This window comes from Salvia hispanica, chromosome 3, assembly GCF_029641045.1.
Source record: "Salvia hispanica isolate PSC_SH4W2 chromosome 3, Shi_PSC_v1, whole genome shotgun sequence".
In the NCBI taxonomy this organism is placed as follows: domain Eukaryota; kingdom Viridiplantae; phylum Streptophyta; class Magnoliopsida; order Lamiales; family Lamiaceae; genus Salvia; species Salvia hispanica.
In genome coordinates, this window is record NC_142694.1 from 49,228,569 (window position 1) to 49,244,801 (window position 16,233).

The window sequence follows — 16,233 nt, forward strand, 5'->3', positions numbered from 1 at the left end:
ATATTAAAATTGAAAAATAAAATATTAAAATTAAATAAAGTCAGAAATAGCCAGGGTATGATTTATTTAGTATGGGATAGTAATTATAGGATAAATAATTAAATACTTAGCTTCAAATATAAAATAAAAGAGTTAAAAATATATGATTTTTTTTTTATCATGGTTCAACTATAGCATCCCAAAAATTAATAATTTAATGAAATTAAAATTTTAAAAGATAAAGGTATAACATGAAAGTGTATGAAAATATTTAAAATAGAATTGTATATTCAATTAGGATTACGATAAAATATCTCAAATTTTAATGTGTTACTTCATATAGTATATCGAGCTTGAATTCTAATATTTTATGAAGGAAAAGTTAAAATACTAACTATATAACTTTAAAATACTATATTGAATAGATGAGTTATGAACATATGGTTATTTTTTTTTATCGATGTTCGACTGTAACGTTTCAAAAATTGATAATTTGTAGAAATTAATCTTTTGGAAAGTAACGTATTCAAAACAGAATTACAAAATTTAAAAAAAATTAAAATTGTAAACTCAGTTAGTAGTATTAAATTTTAATTTTTGCATATAATAGTAAATTGAACTAAGAAACCCAATACTAACCTAATACTTTATATAAAAAAAGATAAAATATTAAATAGAAGAGTTAAGAACATATTTTCGACTGAGGTTCAACGTTTTGTAAAAATTAAGAAGTTGAAGAATGAAAAATTTGAAAGTAAAGAGTTAAATTCCATTAGTATTAATATATCTCAAATTTTAGTTTGCTGCATGATATAGTAGTGAATTGAACTAGGACCTATAATATTTTATAAAGTAAAAGATAAAATATTTACATATACCTTTAAATTAGTATGGAAGAGACGAATTAAGAATATGTGATTTTTTTTTTTTTGGGTACGATTGCAACATTTGAAAATTTAGAATTTAAAGAAATTAAAATTTGAAAAACAAAAAATGACTATCAAAAGTATGAAATTCTTAAATATAATAATCATAACCTCAATTAGTATTAATATATTTTATATTAGATTTTAATTTGTTACATGTTATATTGAATTGGATTCAGAATAACAAAAATTGAAATATTAACTGTATATCTTAACATAATTTGATAGATGAGTTAAGACTGTTGATAACTTTTTTTTAATTGAGGTTTAACGTAATGTCCTAAAAATTATGAATTTACATAAAAGAAAAATATAAAGAATTAAATCAAAATTATAAAATTCTCAAAATCAAAATTGTAAAATTCATTAATAATAATATATAATATGTATCAAATTTAAAATTATTTGAATTCTTTTTTTTTTTGGAACTTTACTAAAAAATAATCAAATACTTTTTTAATTCATTTAATTAACATTTTATATATATAACTAATATTTTACAATCTTTTTAAAAATAAATTGAAATTTGAAAAGTAAAGGTATATACCTTATTAAAATACTACTCCATGTATTTTGGAAATTAAGATATATTTACAATTTTTATTTTTGAAAGTAAACGTATATAGTTAACGTTCCAAAATTAGTACTCTTATATGAACAACTTAGAAATTTAATTAAAAATAAAATACGTATATAATATAAAATTACAAAACATCATTTCCCATTCCATTGCTTCATGATTTTAATTTGTACGTTCGTAAGATTGAATAATTGATTTGTTACATATAGATTTATAATAGGGATAATGTAGTAAATAAACAATATAATTAATAACAAAAATAATAGAAATAAAACTAATTTGGTCCTATTTAAAAGGTAAGGGTATTAACTATTATGTATGTAGAAATTTTTGTAAGTAATATATTAACTGTATTAAAATCCACAAATATTTATTCAATAAATTATGCATATATTCATTATCAGATAATAAAATGTTTCAAAATAAACTATATTAAAATTAGTGTCACTAAAGCACAAATTTAATCAGAACTTTTATTTTGTACTGCATTTATAACAGTTAATGAAACATAAAATTGGATGCAATTATTTTATATATATTTTTAATTATATTACTATAACATTATAAAATTTAATTAATATAAAAAATGAATATCGCAATTAAACTTTATAAGTTAAGAAAACAAACAATATGTATAACATAGTAAGAATTTAAAATTTGTTAATATTTTTAATTTATAAGTTAAATTAAATTAAATTTATAAACTGTAAATTTCTTATATTTCAATTTATAAATTTAACTTAATTTCTATAGTGTATGTCAAAGAACAAAACATACGAACAATATACAATATCACAATTATTATTTATAAGTATTTGAAACTAAAATTTACATATATTTAATAATTTTATTAATAACATAAAACTGCACACATGGAAGATAGTGGGGGATGAGAATGCTAACTCTAAAAATGTGGTAGAGAGAGAGAGAGAGGAGAGAGACGAAAGAACTGCATTCAATCCTAGCAACATTTTGGAAGATAGAGGAGAGAGAGATAGGAGAGAATTGCTCCAGAATTTTAGCAAAAATAGGAACAAAGAGGGGAGAGATTATAGAAAAAACGTTTTCTAAAGTATATTTATTCCTAAAGGATAGATAAGTAATATATTAATTAATTTAAAAATAATAAAAATTTATGAACTGGTTTTAAAACTGAAATTCCTAAAATATCCAATTACGTACGTAGTTATTCTCTACGTTTATTACTGCTCTTTCTTTAATTACTTTTAGTTACAACAAATCTCCATTTGACAATTCTATTATTTGAAACTTGATTGTGATTGTAATTCGCAAATAATGATAACTTAATTAATTAATTATTTGACATTCTCTTTACTATTTTATTTAATATTTTAAGTTAAATAATTCTTTTTCTTTATAAAGTATTACAGTTTTTAGCTCAATTCATTATATTATGAAAAAAAATGATATATAATCTGTTAATGCAACTTTTCTTTTATAGTTTTAATATTGAGAATTTCATAATTTTGATTTAATTTATTGAAATTCATAATTATTTGAATATTACAGTCTAATTAGATAAAAAAAATTCACATGCTTTTAACTGGTCTATTTAATATTTAAAAGCTATAAAATAATTTATTTTCTCTTCCGCTTCTTCTTCTTTATATAGTAGTACTATTAAAATTCTCAACTCAATTGCTGTTACGTAACAAATTAAAATTTGATTAATGATATAGTAATATGAATAGAGTCTACCATTTTGATTTAAATTCTTTACTTTCTAAATAATTCGAATTCATTACGATTTTGATTTGAATTCTTTACTTTCGATTTAGTACTAACTTTTATTCTCATAAATAATAACTTAATGTACATTAAAAAAATTAAAGCAATAAATTGTATTCAAAAGAATAATAATTCTATATAATAGAATAATAAATTTTATTTAATTAAACAATATGATTTTTCATAATAAATATAACTTTTATTCTCTAGAATACTACTCCACTTTCGATGATGATTTTCAATTCAATCGGTAACATGCTCTCCATATATCCAATAAATCAAAGGGTTTGAGTCACGAAAGTAAAATTTATCGTTGACAATAATAATTTTTATTCACAAAATAATTTTTTCTTGAAAATAACAATATATATTTTTTATTACGACAATAAGATTTATTAACGAAAAGGATAACTTTTATTTATTAAAATAATATTAATAAATTTCATTAACAAGAATTATTATTATTTATAAATATAATAACTTTTATTTATAAAAATAGTAACAAATTTTATTTGTAAAAACAATCATTTTTAATTTTATATTTTAAATATATATAATTATTTCAGTAAAATTACGAAATATACTTTTAATTGTACTATAATTAAAAGTATGAATACTCTAATTAAGACTTTAAATACTCAATTTAAAATTATGAATATATTGAATTAGGCATGGGGATTCGGTCGGTACTTTAAATACTCAATTTAAAATTATGAATACATTGAATTAGGCATGGGGATTCGGTCGGTACGGTCGGAACCGAACCGATTAGTCAGTTAATCGACTCCCATTTTTTCTGAAATCTAGAACCGAAACCGAACCCTTAGTCGGTTCGGTTCCTTAAGGAACCGATCGGTTATGACCTACAGGTTCTTAGGTTCTACCGAAGGAACCGAAATCAATTGTGGTCGGAGAAGCGGAGCAGCAATAGCGGCGGTCGGCGCAGTGGCAGCGTCGGAACAACAGCAGCAGAGAAGAGTGGGCTAGGAGGAGAGAGAAACAACTGTCAGAGAAGCAGCGGCGGTCGGTGCAGCAATCGCGTCGGACAACAACTACCGAGAGCAATGGCGGTAGGTGCAGCAGCCGCTTTGGATATCGACAGCAAAGAAGAGTGACGAGGAGGAGAGAGCAATGACTGTCGAAGAAGCAGCGGCGGTCGGCACAACATCAATAAAGAAGAATGGAGAGGAGAGAACAACAGCGGTTCTTTTTTAGAAAGAGCAGCAACCGTTTTTCTTAGTAAATGCCTTAGAATCTTTTATAATTTTTATTCAATTTGATAGATGATTGATTACAATGAATATAGTGAAAAATTAACCTTTCTGTTCTCGGTTAGAATCGAGAACCGCCTAAATCCAAAACTCACTAACCAAAACCGAATCTTAATCTTATTTTTTCGATTCTCGGTGATCCTCGGTTAATCGAGAACCGGGAACCGTTTTCCCACCCCTAATTGAATGCAAGCATAATAAACATGTGCCGAGTAATTAAACTTCATAATCTAACATTTATGTTTCTAAAATAATAGTAGGGTAAATTAGTGACAATATAAAATATAATTATATCAAGATAACATAAGGGTATTATGGCATAGAAACATTATGTCTCTAAATCACTGCTCTTTTACATATTTGCGTGCGCAAAAATTAGAAGTTTCTCACAATCTCTATTGAGATAAGTATTTATTTATTAAAATACCATTGTTACCCACACATATATGAATCTTCATTTAATGATATCACATCATCATATCCTCAATTTAATGAGATGCGATGATGCATAACAACTGACACCAAGACACTTGCACTATCCACATGTTATATCTCCCTAATTTGAATTATTTTACCATAATCATGCTCATTTTCTTCTCTGTTGTAAATATAGAAATTCATAAAAAAACATAAACTCAAACATCATCTCCCATTTTTAAGAAGATGAGTGTTCAGTTTCAACTTTTTTCTCAAAATTACATGTTTGGGAGAATTTTTTTTTTTTTTTTTTTTACTTCAAACAAGATTTATACGTATAATTACATGTTTGTGTCGTCTCATATGCAGCCTATAACTTTTTTTATTTGTTAAGAAAAATCATACTAGCATTTAAAATACCACTCCATAATTTATCTACAATGCGCTAATGCAATCTAGTTATTCATGAAAAAAAATATAATCATGATTCAAATTCATATATACAGAGCAAAACAGAGACTTTGTCATATGAAAAAAAAAGGTTACTTTCAACTATTGACATAAACTTCAATCACACCAACATTTTACCAATGCAAACATCTTTTGCAGAACCTTGACACACACTTCTCACTCTATTAAAACAATGAGATGAAAAAAACACAAATTAGCAAGCAATTTACTATAGCCACTATGAGACTGTAGTAATGTCCTTCATAGGGCTAATATCAACCCTCGGTGGGCCCGAATGCCTCCTCGGTCCGGCCGGGGAGAAGGACAACCGTTTCTTTGCAGAGCCGCCGGCTACCTTATCAGGCGTCCGGCCTCTCTCCCCTTGGACCGGGCTAGCCATCCGCGACTTAGCTCTTGTCGACTCTGTTGAAGCCATGTAGCCACGAACCGTGGCTTGTGAGCTTGTTATGCTATCATCATCCCTCACGGACGAGCCAGCAATGCTGTGCCTCCGATATCTATACGACTGAGCACTTCTGTTGCTTTTCAACTCATCATCTGTGCCATTAGTTTCCCTTGGCCTAATCTTAGAAGATGGTGTGATTTTCGACTTGGGAGTAGAGGGCGACTGCCTGCTGGGAGGCCGGCTTTGTTTATGGTCACTGTTCAGTTCTTTACTCGTTGCATTCCCATTTTCGTGTGGACGAGTAGCCATCCATCGCTCTAACCAACTCCAACCCCAATGAGGATTACTCGGATCCATGAATGTTTGGTTAGCACTGTTTAAAGAGGCCCTCCATGTTTGCTGCTACACACAATTCAATCCATATCAGTGTAAGAAACACTACTTCTTTGTGATTAATTCTAATTGTATTGACAAGATCGCGTGGATTACCTGATGAGTATACGCATAAGCTAAAGCGCGCTCCCTTCTTATCGCAGCTTCTTGCCGGTGGTGTAACCTGGCTTCGATCTGCTCTTTCGACAGCATGCTATCATCCCAATCCTCCCCAATCTATATTCCAAATACATAACTCTATGAAGCACATTATATATATTTCTTGCTCATGAAAAAGTGATTAGCAAGAAACAGCCATAAAGAGAATCATGGATCATATGAAAAATGAAAAGATGCAATGAGAGAGATAACTGAGGGCGGTTTCACTTTACCGATGCTCTCCACTTCTGAACCTCGCCTTCGTGTTTTTGCTGGATCTGATGCTGAATGGACAAGTTCTCCTCAGACTTTCTGGCTCTCCTTGCTCGAACCTCTGACTGCATACGCCCCAGCATTTGCGTATATTTTAAGGTGCTCGTTGCTTGGCGCTTCACTGCTTGCCCCTCTATCAATGACTTCAGCCTCGCGCGACCTCTCAACGCCTTCAATTCTCTCCTAGCCTAAAATCAAAGAAAAGGTTATGACTTTAGATGAAAATATCTATTTTTCAGACATTGTTACTAAGTTGAGACAATCAATCATACCAAAAGGCAACGGAAAGCTGACTGAATCTTGATAGCAGCTATCTCATCACTGGTTTTACCCGAGCCACGGGGTGCAGATGTGAGCCGGACAACCTCAGCAGCAGCGTGAGCAGCAGCAACAGCGGCCTCAGCAGCCGCAGCAGTGGCAAGAGCAACAGAATAAGCATGCCTACTCTGTTCATTCTCGGCTTCCGTTAGCTTCACCTCCTCCACCGGAGATTGAGAAGCAGGAACCACTGCTGTGTTTTCTGCATTGTACAAATCCAAATACAACACTTCTTTCCCCCAATCTCCAGATTTTCGATTCTTCTGATTACACAAACAAAACTAGTGAAAACATCTCACTTCCACACCCCCAAAAAGGTGAAATTTTGAAATAAGTTTGCTACCTTTCTGCTACTCTGCCCTGATCCACAGCTCATTACTTTCTTTACTGTATGAAGCCATCCCATTTTCCTTCCCATTCCTGACTGAAACATATTGGACTGCCACTTTTAATCACATATAAACTAATAGTAGTATAAAATTAATACTACATATCATGATCTATTACTCCTATAATTTTTGGAATAGCATACAAATAATTATAATTGCAAGTATAATACAATGTCCAAGAAATAAAAGTTAATCAGATAAATGTCTATATAAAAGAATTAAGTCATGTAGTTAAATTTTTTGCCTTCATAACTCCAACTTCATGGAGGCATAAAAATCAGGTCATTAAAAGGCATGCAACTGCTCAGGCACCTGGTATTATATTTCAAAATTTAGTTCATTATTTGACTATATGTGAAATGATTTTTATTCTAATCCTACATCATGATAAGTACTAGTATTATTTTTTATTTTAATTTATAATCATAATTAAAAGTGACAGTCCAATGTAGTATGAACAGAATATACCTAACTATTGAGCCACATATAAATATCAATATTCACAAACAACTAGTTTAAAAAACAATGAACAAATCTGTGCTGAACATACCTAACTATTGAGTCCCACACAATTTAATTAAAGGGTCTTTTTACAAATAATCAAACTTTGCTGTTCACATTCAACAAAACGGACATTCCCACAGGAAATCACCCTAAAATAGGATAATATGTCTTGAAATTACCAAAACAAAGGGAAGAAAAAATCAAACAAGAGGTATTCATTCCATTAACATCCAAACAAGAAATTTACCAGAAATCAAAATAAAACAACCTAAACCCTCCAATTTGAGCTCCACTACTCAGTGCGAAACTGTCTAATCGGAAGTCTCTCCAATTTTTTTTATCGTTTCAATAGTAAAAAAGTTTGAGACCTCCAGCATGAATCGAAGGGATAGCAGAAACATAAATAAAACTGAAAATAGGAATTAAAAATACATGGGAATGAACAAACCGTTATTGAAAAATCTGGTGTTGTGAATTTCAAAGGCAAATCGTGTATAATGAATCTCCTCTTCTCCGACTTGTGCTACTGATATATCGACAAACAAGCAGTGAATCTGTCACCAAGGTGGCTTCAAAGCTGTCATATCATATCATATGTAAGCGGAAATGTTTGTTTAGAGAGTGTTTAATAGAGAAGAGAGAATGAAATCTTAATCTGATAATTAAGGAAGTGATGAAACACGTTTTGAGAAAATGTAACGGACAGGGTTAGTTTGGGTATTTGCCTGGGTGCGTAGCTAATAGCAAGTCGCCACGTGGGATGTCTGTGGGTCCTCATCTAATTCTGACTTGGAAATATTTTGTTTTAAATAATGAGATGGTCAGTTTAATAAATTTTCGAACTAGTACTTGAAAACTAACAAACCACCACTTCTGTTTTCCAGGTTTTGGGGTTTGTAAAATCGTTTACTGTGAATTCAGTTACTTGTTCGACAAGAATTTTGGTAGTCATCGACACATATAAGTAATACTCCATCAGTTTTAGCTTAAACGAGACGTTTAATTTTTCGCACATATCTTAAAAAAATAACGATAAATGGTTAAAGTGAAGATAAAAATAAGTAAAAGAGAGAATAATATAGAAGATTGTCCCTCTTACTTGATTTTATCATCATTTTTGTAAAACAGGTCAGAAAAAGAAATGTCTTGGAAGGCATATTTAGAGTTATTATGTCATTTTGGTATGTTCCATAATAGTGGAGTTATTTCTTTTTTAGTAAAAGTCTAACATACTTACTCTCACTTACTTTATTTTTTCTTCATCTCTCTTTATTTTTTATTTCCTACTTTATTCTTTCTATACTCAACTTATTCAACATAATTTTTTCAAATCGCGTGTCAAAACGTCTCCGCTACTATAGAACGGAGGTAATACATTTTAGACTTTTGTTTTAGGTAGACACTGAAGAATATAGCAGGACAAAACTAGCATGTGAACACTTGGGAAAAGCATTTGACCAAGTCAGTGACATGGTACATACAATTTTAATTTTTTTCGAACTTGTACATTAATCATTTACAATCGGAATCTTTAGTTCACAAGAGTATGTCAGAAAGACTATTCTTAAATTGTAAATAGGCAATTATAGTGTCAGCACAATCTTTTCCACATTTTTTTGTCTTCAGTGGTGTTACTTTTACCCATCATTAATCTGAAAGTATAATTATTTTTTTTAAAAAAAAACAGCTCTTTTAAGGCATCCGCTATCACAATAAGTTAAAATGCAACTTTAATTTAATTACCCTACCAAATAAAATATTTGTAGCAGGATAACAAAATACTACTGCCAAACTAAAGAAAATTCCTTGTTAGCCAAAGAAATCCAAAGAGAAATAACAAGTGATTTTAGCACTTTAGGGATAGTGGGTATCACGGGATAGTGGGTATCACGTTATTTTTCTTTCTAACGTTAGAAAGACAAAAGTAAATTTTGTTGTTTGGGTGATTTTCAAAGTCGGCTAATATCATTATCAGCATCACATCAAAATTTAGAATTTAGAATTTAGAATTTAGAACTTTGATGTTAATGTTGTTTTGACTTTGACATATTTGAATTGTTTTTGTTTATTGAAGTAATTAATACTTGCGTGTAGATGTGTCAATTGTTGGAATAAATCTAGAACAAAATACTCTTATCATTCAAACAAAGTTTAATTCACATTGGAATAAATTAGTTCTTTTATTCTTCTTTTAATCTATTTGGCTTATTGTGATTCGTATATATGTTTATTTGGAAATTATGACTTTGGACCTTTGGTAGGAGAGGTGGAGGTGGACCCATTCCTAGGAGGGTCAAAGATTAATTTTGAGGGTGTTTATTTAACTTGTACGGTAAATTATTTATTTTCTGTAATAGCAAAAGATATACTCTATATTAATAGTGATAAAATGCAAACTTATATATGGTACAAATTCCAAACTTTTTAACATAGTGTTAATACAACAGTATAAAATTTCATGATTTTGATATAACACAATATCAATGCAATGTCAATATGGTGTCAACCGTTGATATTGTGTTGATATTTTCTATTGATGTTATTTTGTCATCTGTTGACATTTTCTAACGGTTCAGATCATAATTTAGAGTTTGTACAGTATTTAGAGTTTGCATTTGATCACATTCCTAGTCAATGTACTAATAAAAGGAAAATATAGCTACGAGGATAATAATGTGAAAATAATAGTTCCTTCCTAAAATACCCTTAGAAGCGTGTAACGACTTATTTTACCTTGTCACACAATTTACAAAAATCATATAGCAAATTCGTTGACAATTTTGCGAAAATGATAACATTAATATACATTGTTACATGATTTTAAAACATGAGTAAAAAGTAAGAACGATGAAGTAATAATAGTTAACTAAATACTTGAATTCTTGAACTTTGCTTTTGCTGATTACAGAAATAAGTGATAATAAATTTAAGGGAAATTGGTCTCTAAAACCATGAACTTTGCCTAACATTTGATATTTCCCATGAACTTTGAAATTGGTATATAATATCACGAACTTTACATTTTGTTTGGTATTTCCCGAACTCACTCAAATAAGATATTTTCATCAAAATCTTATTTAACATAGGCAACCGTGATATGTTTTATAATATTTGAAACCACTTTTTAAGTTCATAACATGTAGCATAAAAAGTCATGTTGAAAATCACGTTGATTTAATTGTGTCAAGTATGATAAAAGCCTTGTAAGTTAGTCAAATATAGTAATAAACATGCCGTGGGAAATACCAAACAAAATGCAAAGTTTGTGATATTATATACCAATTTCAAAATTCATGGAAAATACCAAATTTTAGGCAATGTTCATGGTTTTAAAGACCAATTTCCCTAAATTTAATTATAATCTATTTTATTTCACGTGAAACCTTGTTAATTTTTATACAATGTTTTCAGGTGGCTTTTCATACAACTGAAAAATCGACTTTTTACGTAATTGGCCCGAAGAGTTGAGCTAGTACCAAAAGTTAACGCACTACTTTCCATCACGCTACTTTAATATAATGTTGACTTTTAATGAGTTTACTCAAAAATCGAATACTATATAGAATTGGATGCATTTTCTATACCTTTTATGACATTGATTTCTTCTACGTGTGATCAAAAGTTTTGAAAACACACGTTAGCATTTTAAATACATACTACTATGTTGAAAGGGTATAAACTTGATAAACCGGCAAAAGGTTAAAGGAGCATTATTTCAGATAAAAAGTTAGTAGTAATCAATATATTACTTCTGGTTGAATTTATCATAAAAAACAAAAGAATTTTACAAATTTTATTTTATTTTCAAGAATAATATCATTATTTTATAGGAATTGGTGAATGTTTAATATTTAGTACTCTTCCGTCCCAAGGTAATTGAGTTGTATTTATTTTCGGATCGTCTCAAGATAGTTGAATTATTTTTTTTGGCAAAACACTTTATTCTCTCTTTCTCTCTATTACATTATTATCTTTCCACCTAACATGTAAACATCAATGTATTAAATTGCATGCCAAAAATTGCATCAATTATATGTACCATTTTTTAAAATTGTATTGTTGTTTTCTATGTGTTTGCTTTTAAAGCTCCGTTGAATTGATGGGATAACTTGGGTCAGTTTAATTCATACCATACGTACCAAGTAGTATGGTGTGCTTGTATAAATTTAGTGAATTCAATTACATAGTTTGGTAATCTGGGTTACCAAACCAGTATACAAGACTTAGGTTCGAAAAATCTCATATGAATTGACTATATTCATACTATAATTTCCAAATTTTCATAGCAAGAATTCAAACCATCAGGATGAACTATGAAGGTTATTTTTAGTATACTCAAGTAAAAAAAAAAAAGAGTTTTAAGAGTACGTATCACAAAGCATCATTTTTTGTACAAACTAGAAGAATTCATGATTTTACCATGCACAAATAGTTTCGTTAAAACACATGAGCACTTTATGAAGGATACTGTCATTAAAAATACAATGAATATCAGGGAAAGGCTAAATATCTACAAATAAATATAGATTATGGTTATTTAAAAACAAATTTTTATGCCATTCTAGATGGCATCAGAATCGGGATTCCCCAATCAGCATCATTTTTCAGAGGAGTATATGTCATGACTCTTGAAGCGATCCAAGTGTGCCCGGGGGAGGATTGCAGGGAGCACGAGAGCTGCTTTGTGATGATTCTGGCTTGTCGTTGCCAAGGCAAGGCTGTGAATTTTTAGCTGGCGTTCGAGGTGTATCCATCTTCAAGGATGGGGTTTTCCCTTTTACTTCCTCCAGCTTTCTCTGCTGCTCGAACATTTCTTGGAGACGCTTCCCTTGCTCTTCGATACGTATCTGCAGATTTCTTTGAATCTGAAAAGACACGGTTCGACATTACAGTACCTTACCCAAGAAATCCGGTCACTTTTATAAAGTTAGTATCCTATTTTTTCACCCAAAGATGACTAATCCAAGTTATTCATTAAACCTATATCCAAGTCTTTGGAAAGAAGAAATGGATTGATAATGCAACTAGGAAAACATATCGAACTATTAGTACTGAATTTTGATTTGAAGATACTAGGATGTGTTTGTTGGTTGAGAATCACTATATTAAGGGACAATAAGCTGATCAGAATCAGACTGATTAAAGCAGGAAAATTTCGTGGACTTTCTAGGCAGTGATAAGAATTTTAAACGTACCTCAAGTTGATCGTGTAGCTGCTTCTGTACTTCCATCTGCAGTCGGAGAGCTTCAGTTATCCCCATTGTTCTGCCATCAAAAGTTAAATCTGAGAAATCGACCTTTAGTTGCAAGAGTAGAAAGAGATAGAGACGCACGCTTTCAAGTCGCTTGCAGTTTTTAACTTCTTTTCTGGAGTTCCTGCCAATGAAGAGCATAATACAATCGATTATTTACAATCAGATAATAAACGCGAATATCATAATCGGAGAAAGCGCATAAAATGCTATAGAAGTGAAAATGTTGCCAAGATGCACGAGAATCAATCGGTTTCTATCTACCTTCTGGTGAGTCTGGCTTATATCTGGCAGTTCTGTATTTCTGAAATTCCACAGCATAGTAAATAGAAGAATCACAAAAAACCAGAATCTCAAAAGAAAAAGCATCTTCTCATACCTGTAAATGGCTTTTCACGTTATATATCGTCAGTCCTTTGACATTCATGATCTTCAAAACACCCTTTGGCGTAGCTCCTGAAATACAAGTTTTTTTTTTTTTTTTTTTTTTGGGAATTTATCTGTTATATAGGAGTACCATCTACATATCAATAATTGGAAGTTAGTAAAAAGCAGATACTCACTGTCGCCACCACCGAGCTTATTCACCGCTTCCACAAAAGCTTCATGAAGTTCTGGAGTCCAACGCATTCGTGCTTTGCTCGAGCCTATTGCTGGACAATAATTTACATTTGGTACCGGACGAGGCTGCAGCTGCTGAATAGAAAAGAGAAAAGTAATAAATTGTGAAAATAGAAGAAAAACAAGGAGACAACTAGACATAGAACACCAAATATAAAGAAAATCGAGACTATTTTTAAGTTAACGTCCGAAAGCATCAAACACCATATAACTATTATGGGAAATGGTATAGAAAAACAAACGTTTAGCTCAGATTCGGGAAGATTGCCAGGAAGGAGAAGATCACCCCAGTCTGAATCGAGTGTCCCATCATTAAGTTTAATCAATTGGTTGGCCCATTCCTGCCAATTAGTTTTCCTAGCACGGTCTTCTATCACCACCGGATCTCTAGATGTCTTGATCTGGCTGTCCTGGTTGGGGACTTTTAGGGGAGTATCGAGAAAGTTCTCAATCTCATTCCACAAAACATCATGGTTCCCATTGGCATAGCCTTCTAGATGTGAGTAAGGATGTTGGTTTGCCATAAAAGAATCTCCGTATTTTGGCGACAACGAATACATTGTCGAACTTATTGATGCACTGGAAGAAAAAACTCGAGGCGAATCTGGTAACTGCGGAAACTTGTTAAATGATGCAGGGGCCATCCTCAGCTTTATTCAAGAACAGGAAAGAACCGGAAGATACCTACAAAAAGAGGAGAACGAAGCCACAATTATCAATTCCATACAAATCCTTCATGTACTCATTTGATTGACTCCCAATTTGAAACAAAAAAATAAAAGGAATCAATTTTCTTCTTCGAGAGATATAACTCATTAGGTAACATAAGAAGGGGAGAGTCTCTGTCTCTACGTGATGTATATCTATCTATTCAATCAATTTAGAAACACTTTCAATGCTATAAAACTAGCAAAACTTGAATCAGATAAGAATTCAAGAACTTAGTAAGATATTCAGGCACGATTTAGAGCTAAAACAAATTGACAAAACGAGTAAAACAGCTAAAAATTACCACCCTAATTGAAACATACAAGGAACTACTTTATCCATGACAGTCGTCACCTGTATGTTAAATTCTCTAAATTCTTGTCCCACATCGACTTAGTGATGATATATATAAGTACAGATAACTCTCCCCCTTATAAGACCTTTTAAGGGGTGAGTGACCTATTTCTAATACTATAAACTATAACTACACCAATTTTATCAAGTATTTTATCATCAAAAATCAACCAAATAAATCGATGTAGACCTAAAACCATCAAATTTCATTGCACCAATTTCGTATTAGGGGAAAATTTCTACCATAAATTCAACAATTTGATAATGAAATATTAGCTAATTTTACCCCACAGCAATGAAGATACATTGGTTTAAAGGAAATAATTTTGATAATTCCATTTCAATGTTAGTTCAGAAGCATCTGTTAACACAACTAATTAAACTAAATTTACATTCAATAGCAGAAGAGGGGAACAAAAAAAAAACAAGTAAATTTCTCAGAACACAATTCAATTCAAGAAAATCAAGAGCAGGAAATAGAATCAACGCGTGCAAAGAAAGGAGATGATATAGAATATAACGTGAGTTGAAAAAACGGAGCTTGAAATATAAGAAACGAACCTTTTGGAATTCGAGAGGTGGGAGAATCCGATGGAATCAATAATGTAGCGATATAATCCAACGTTGAGTTTGAAGATGTTGTTTTCGAGTAGCTGACTTTCCAATTGTAGCTAGATGCACGTATATAATGATTGGGTATGCTCTTTCTTTTAAAAATAAGACAGACAGACAGTTTGCACACACAATCAAATTTACTTGCATGAAATGAGTTGTTGATGAGTGTTAGCGTGGGGAAACTCTGTGTTAATCTTGTCGTCATCTGGGCCGTTGATTTGCGATGACTTTTTTCTCATTGACTTTTAAATCTACGGCTGGAAAAGTGGCTAGATTACATGATTTATTCATCAGAGCATCTCCAAGGAAATGAAAGAGGTAAATCTTCTATTTACTTTATCAAAAAGTGAAATATATCCTTTCAAAAAATAACACATTCCAAAAGAAAAATGTACTCCCTCCGTCTCACAAAGTTTGTCCCATTTCACTTTTTACCATTTTTGGTAGTGAACCCCATATTCCACTAACTCATTGCTACTCATATTTTATTATAAAACTAATATATAAAATTAGGACCCACATTCCATTAACTTTTTCAACTCACTTTTCATTACATTTCTTAAAATCCGTACCCGGTCAAAGTGGGACAATCTTTGTGGGATGGAGGAAATATATAAAAAAGGTAAATTATTTTTTTATAAATAAAATAATAGTACAAAATGCCTTAAAATGCATAAAGTGTAATACCTTCTCTCTTGGAAAATTATTTTTCATGAAAAGACGCAAATATGGTAGTTATAAGATTTTACCAGATACCTCTTCAAAATAGAAAAATGTATAATACGTTCTCAAATACCTTATCCTTTGGAGAATGATTTTTTATAGAAAAAGGTAAATATGATAGTTATATGACTTTACTTTTCCATTTACCTCTTCCCTTGGAGTAAAAA

At 30.8% G+C, this 16,233-nt stretch overlaps 2 protein-coding genes across 9 annotated transcripts; both read right to left on the reverse strand.

The window, feature by feature from the left end:
- Positions 1-5,451: 5,451 nt before the first annotated feature.
- Positions 5,452-8,454, reverse strand: LOC125210263 (protein IQ-DOMAIN 3-like). Of its 7 annotated transcripts, none has more exons than XM_048109825.2 (6): positions 8,242-8,454; positions 7,244-7,320; positions 6,855-7,163; positions 6,543-6,770; positions 6,268-6,387; positions 5,452-6,180 (listed from the first exon to the last, which is right to left on the reverse strand). In XM_048109825.2, exons 2-6 carry the CDS (start codon positions 7,316-7,318, stop codon positions 5,611-5,613), a joined length of 1,302 nt encoding a protein of 433 aa, XP_047965782.2. In that variant the 5' UTR covers positions 7,319-7,320; positions 8,242-8,454; the 3' UTR covers positions 5,452-5,610. The 7 variants fall into 7 exon arrangements, with proteins under 7 accessions (XP_047965782.2, XP_088923004.1, XP_088923005.1 ...); XM_089066878.1 differs by having other exon boundaries at positions 7,244-7,324; XM_089066879.1 differs by having other exon boundaries at positions 8,226-8,454.
- Positions 8,455-12,225: 3,771 nt separating this feature from the next.
- LOC125212891 (protein PHOSPHATE STARVATION RESPONSE 1-like) lies at positions 12,226-15,447 on the reverse strand. Of its 2 annotated transcripts, none has more exons than XM_048113179.2 (8): positions 15,290-15,447; positions 13,909-14,350; positions 13,609-13,738; positions 13,425-13,501; positions 13,310-13,349; positions 13,127-13,169; positions 12,989-13,058; positions 12,226-12,658 (listed from the first exon to the last, which is right to left on the reverse strand). In XM_048113179.2, the coding sequence occupies exons 2-8, from the start codon at positions 14,308-14,310 to the stop codon at positions 12,413-12,415; spliced, it is 1,008 nt and encodes a 335-aa protein (XP_047969136.2). In that variant the 5' UTR covers positions 14,311-14,350; positions 15,290-15,447; the 3' UTR covers positions 12,226-12,412. The 2 variants fall into 2 exon arrangements, with proteins under 2 accessions (XP_047969136.2, XP_047969135.2); XM_048113178.2 differs by having other exon boundaries at positions 13,609-13,741.
- Positions 15,448-16,233: the final 786 nt, after the last annotated feature.

Coding starts and splice junctions, on each gene's coding strand:
- LOC125212891 (XM_048113178.2), bottom strand. CDS start 14,310: ATGGCCCCTGCATCATTTAACAAGTTTCCGCAGTTACCAGATTCGCCT. Junction 13,350..13,424: donor ACGTGAAAAGCCATTTACAG/GTATGAGAAGAT, acceptor GTGGAATTTCAG/AAATACAGAACTGCCAGATA. Junction 12,659..12,988: donor AGCTACACGATCAACTTGAG/GTACGTTTAAAA, acceptor GTGTCTTTTCAG/ATTCAAAGAAATCTGCAGAT.
- LOC125210263 (XM_089066874.1), bottom strand. CDS start 7,333: ATGTTTCAGTCAGGAATGGGAAGGAAAATGGGATGGCTTCATACAGTA. Junction 6,771..6,854: donor CAGCTTTCCGTTGCCTTTTG/GTATGATTGATT, acceptor CTTTGATTTTAG/GCTAGGAGAGAATTGAAGGC. Junction 6,388..6,542: donor TTCAGAAGTGGAGAGCATCG/GTAAAGTGAAAC, acceptor TTTGGAATATAG/ATTGGGGAGGATTGGGATGA.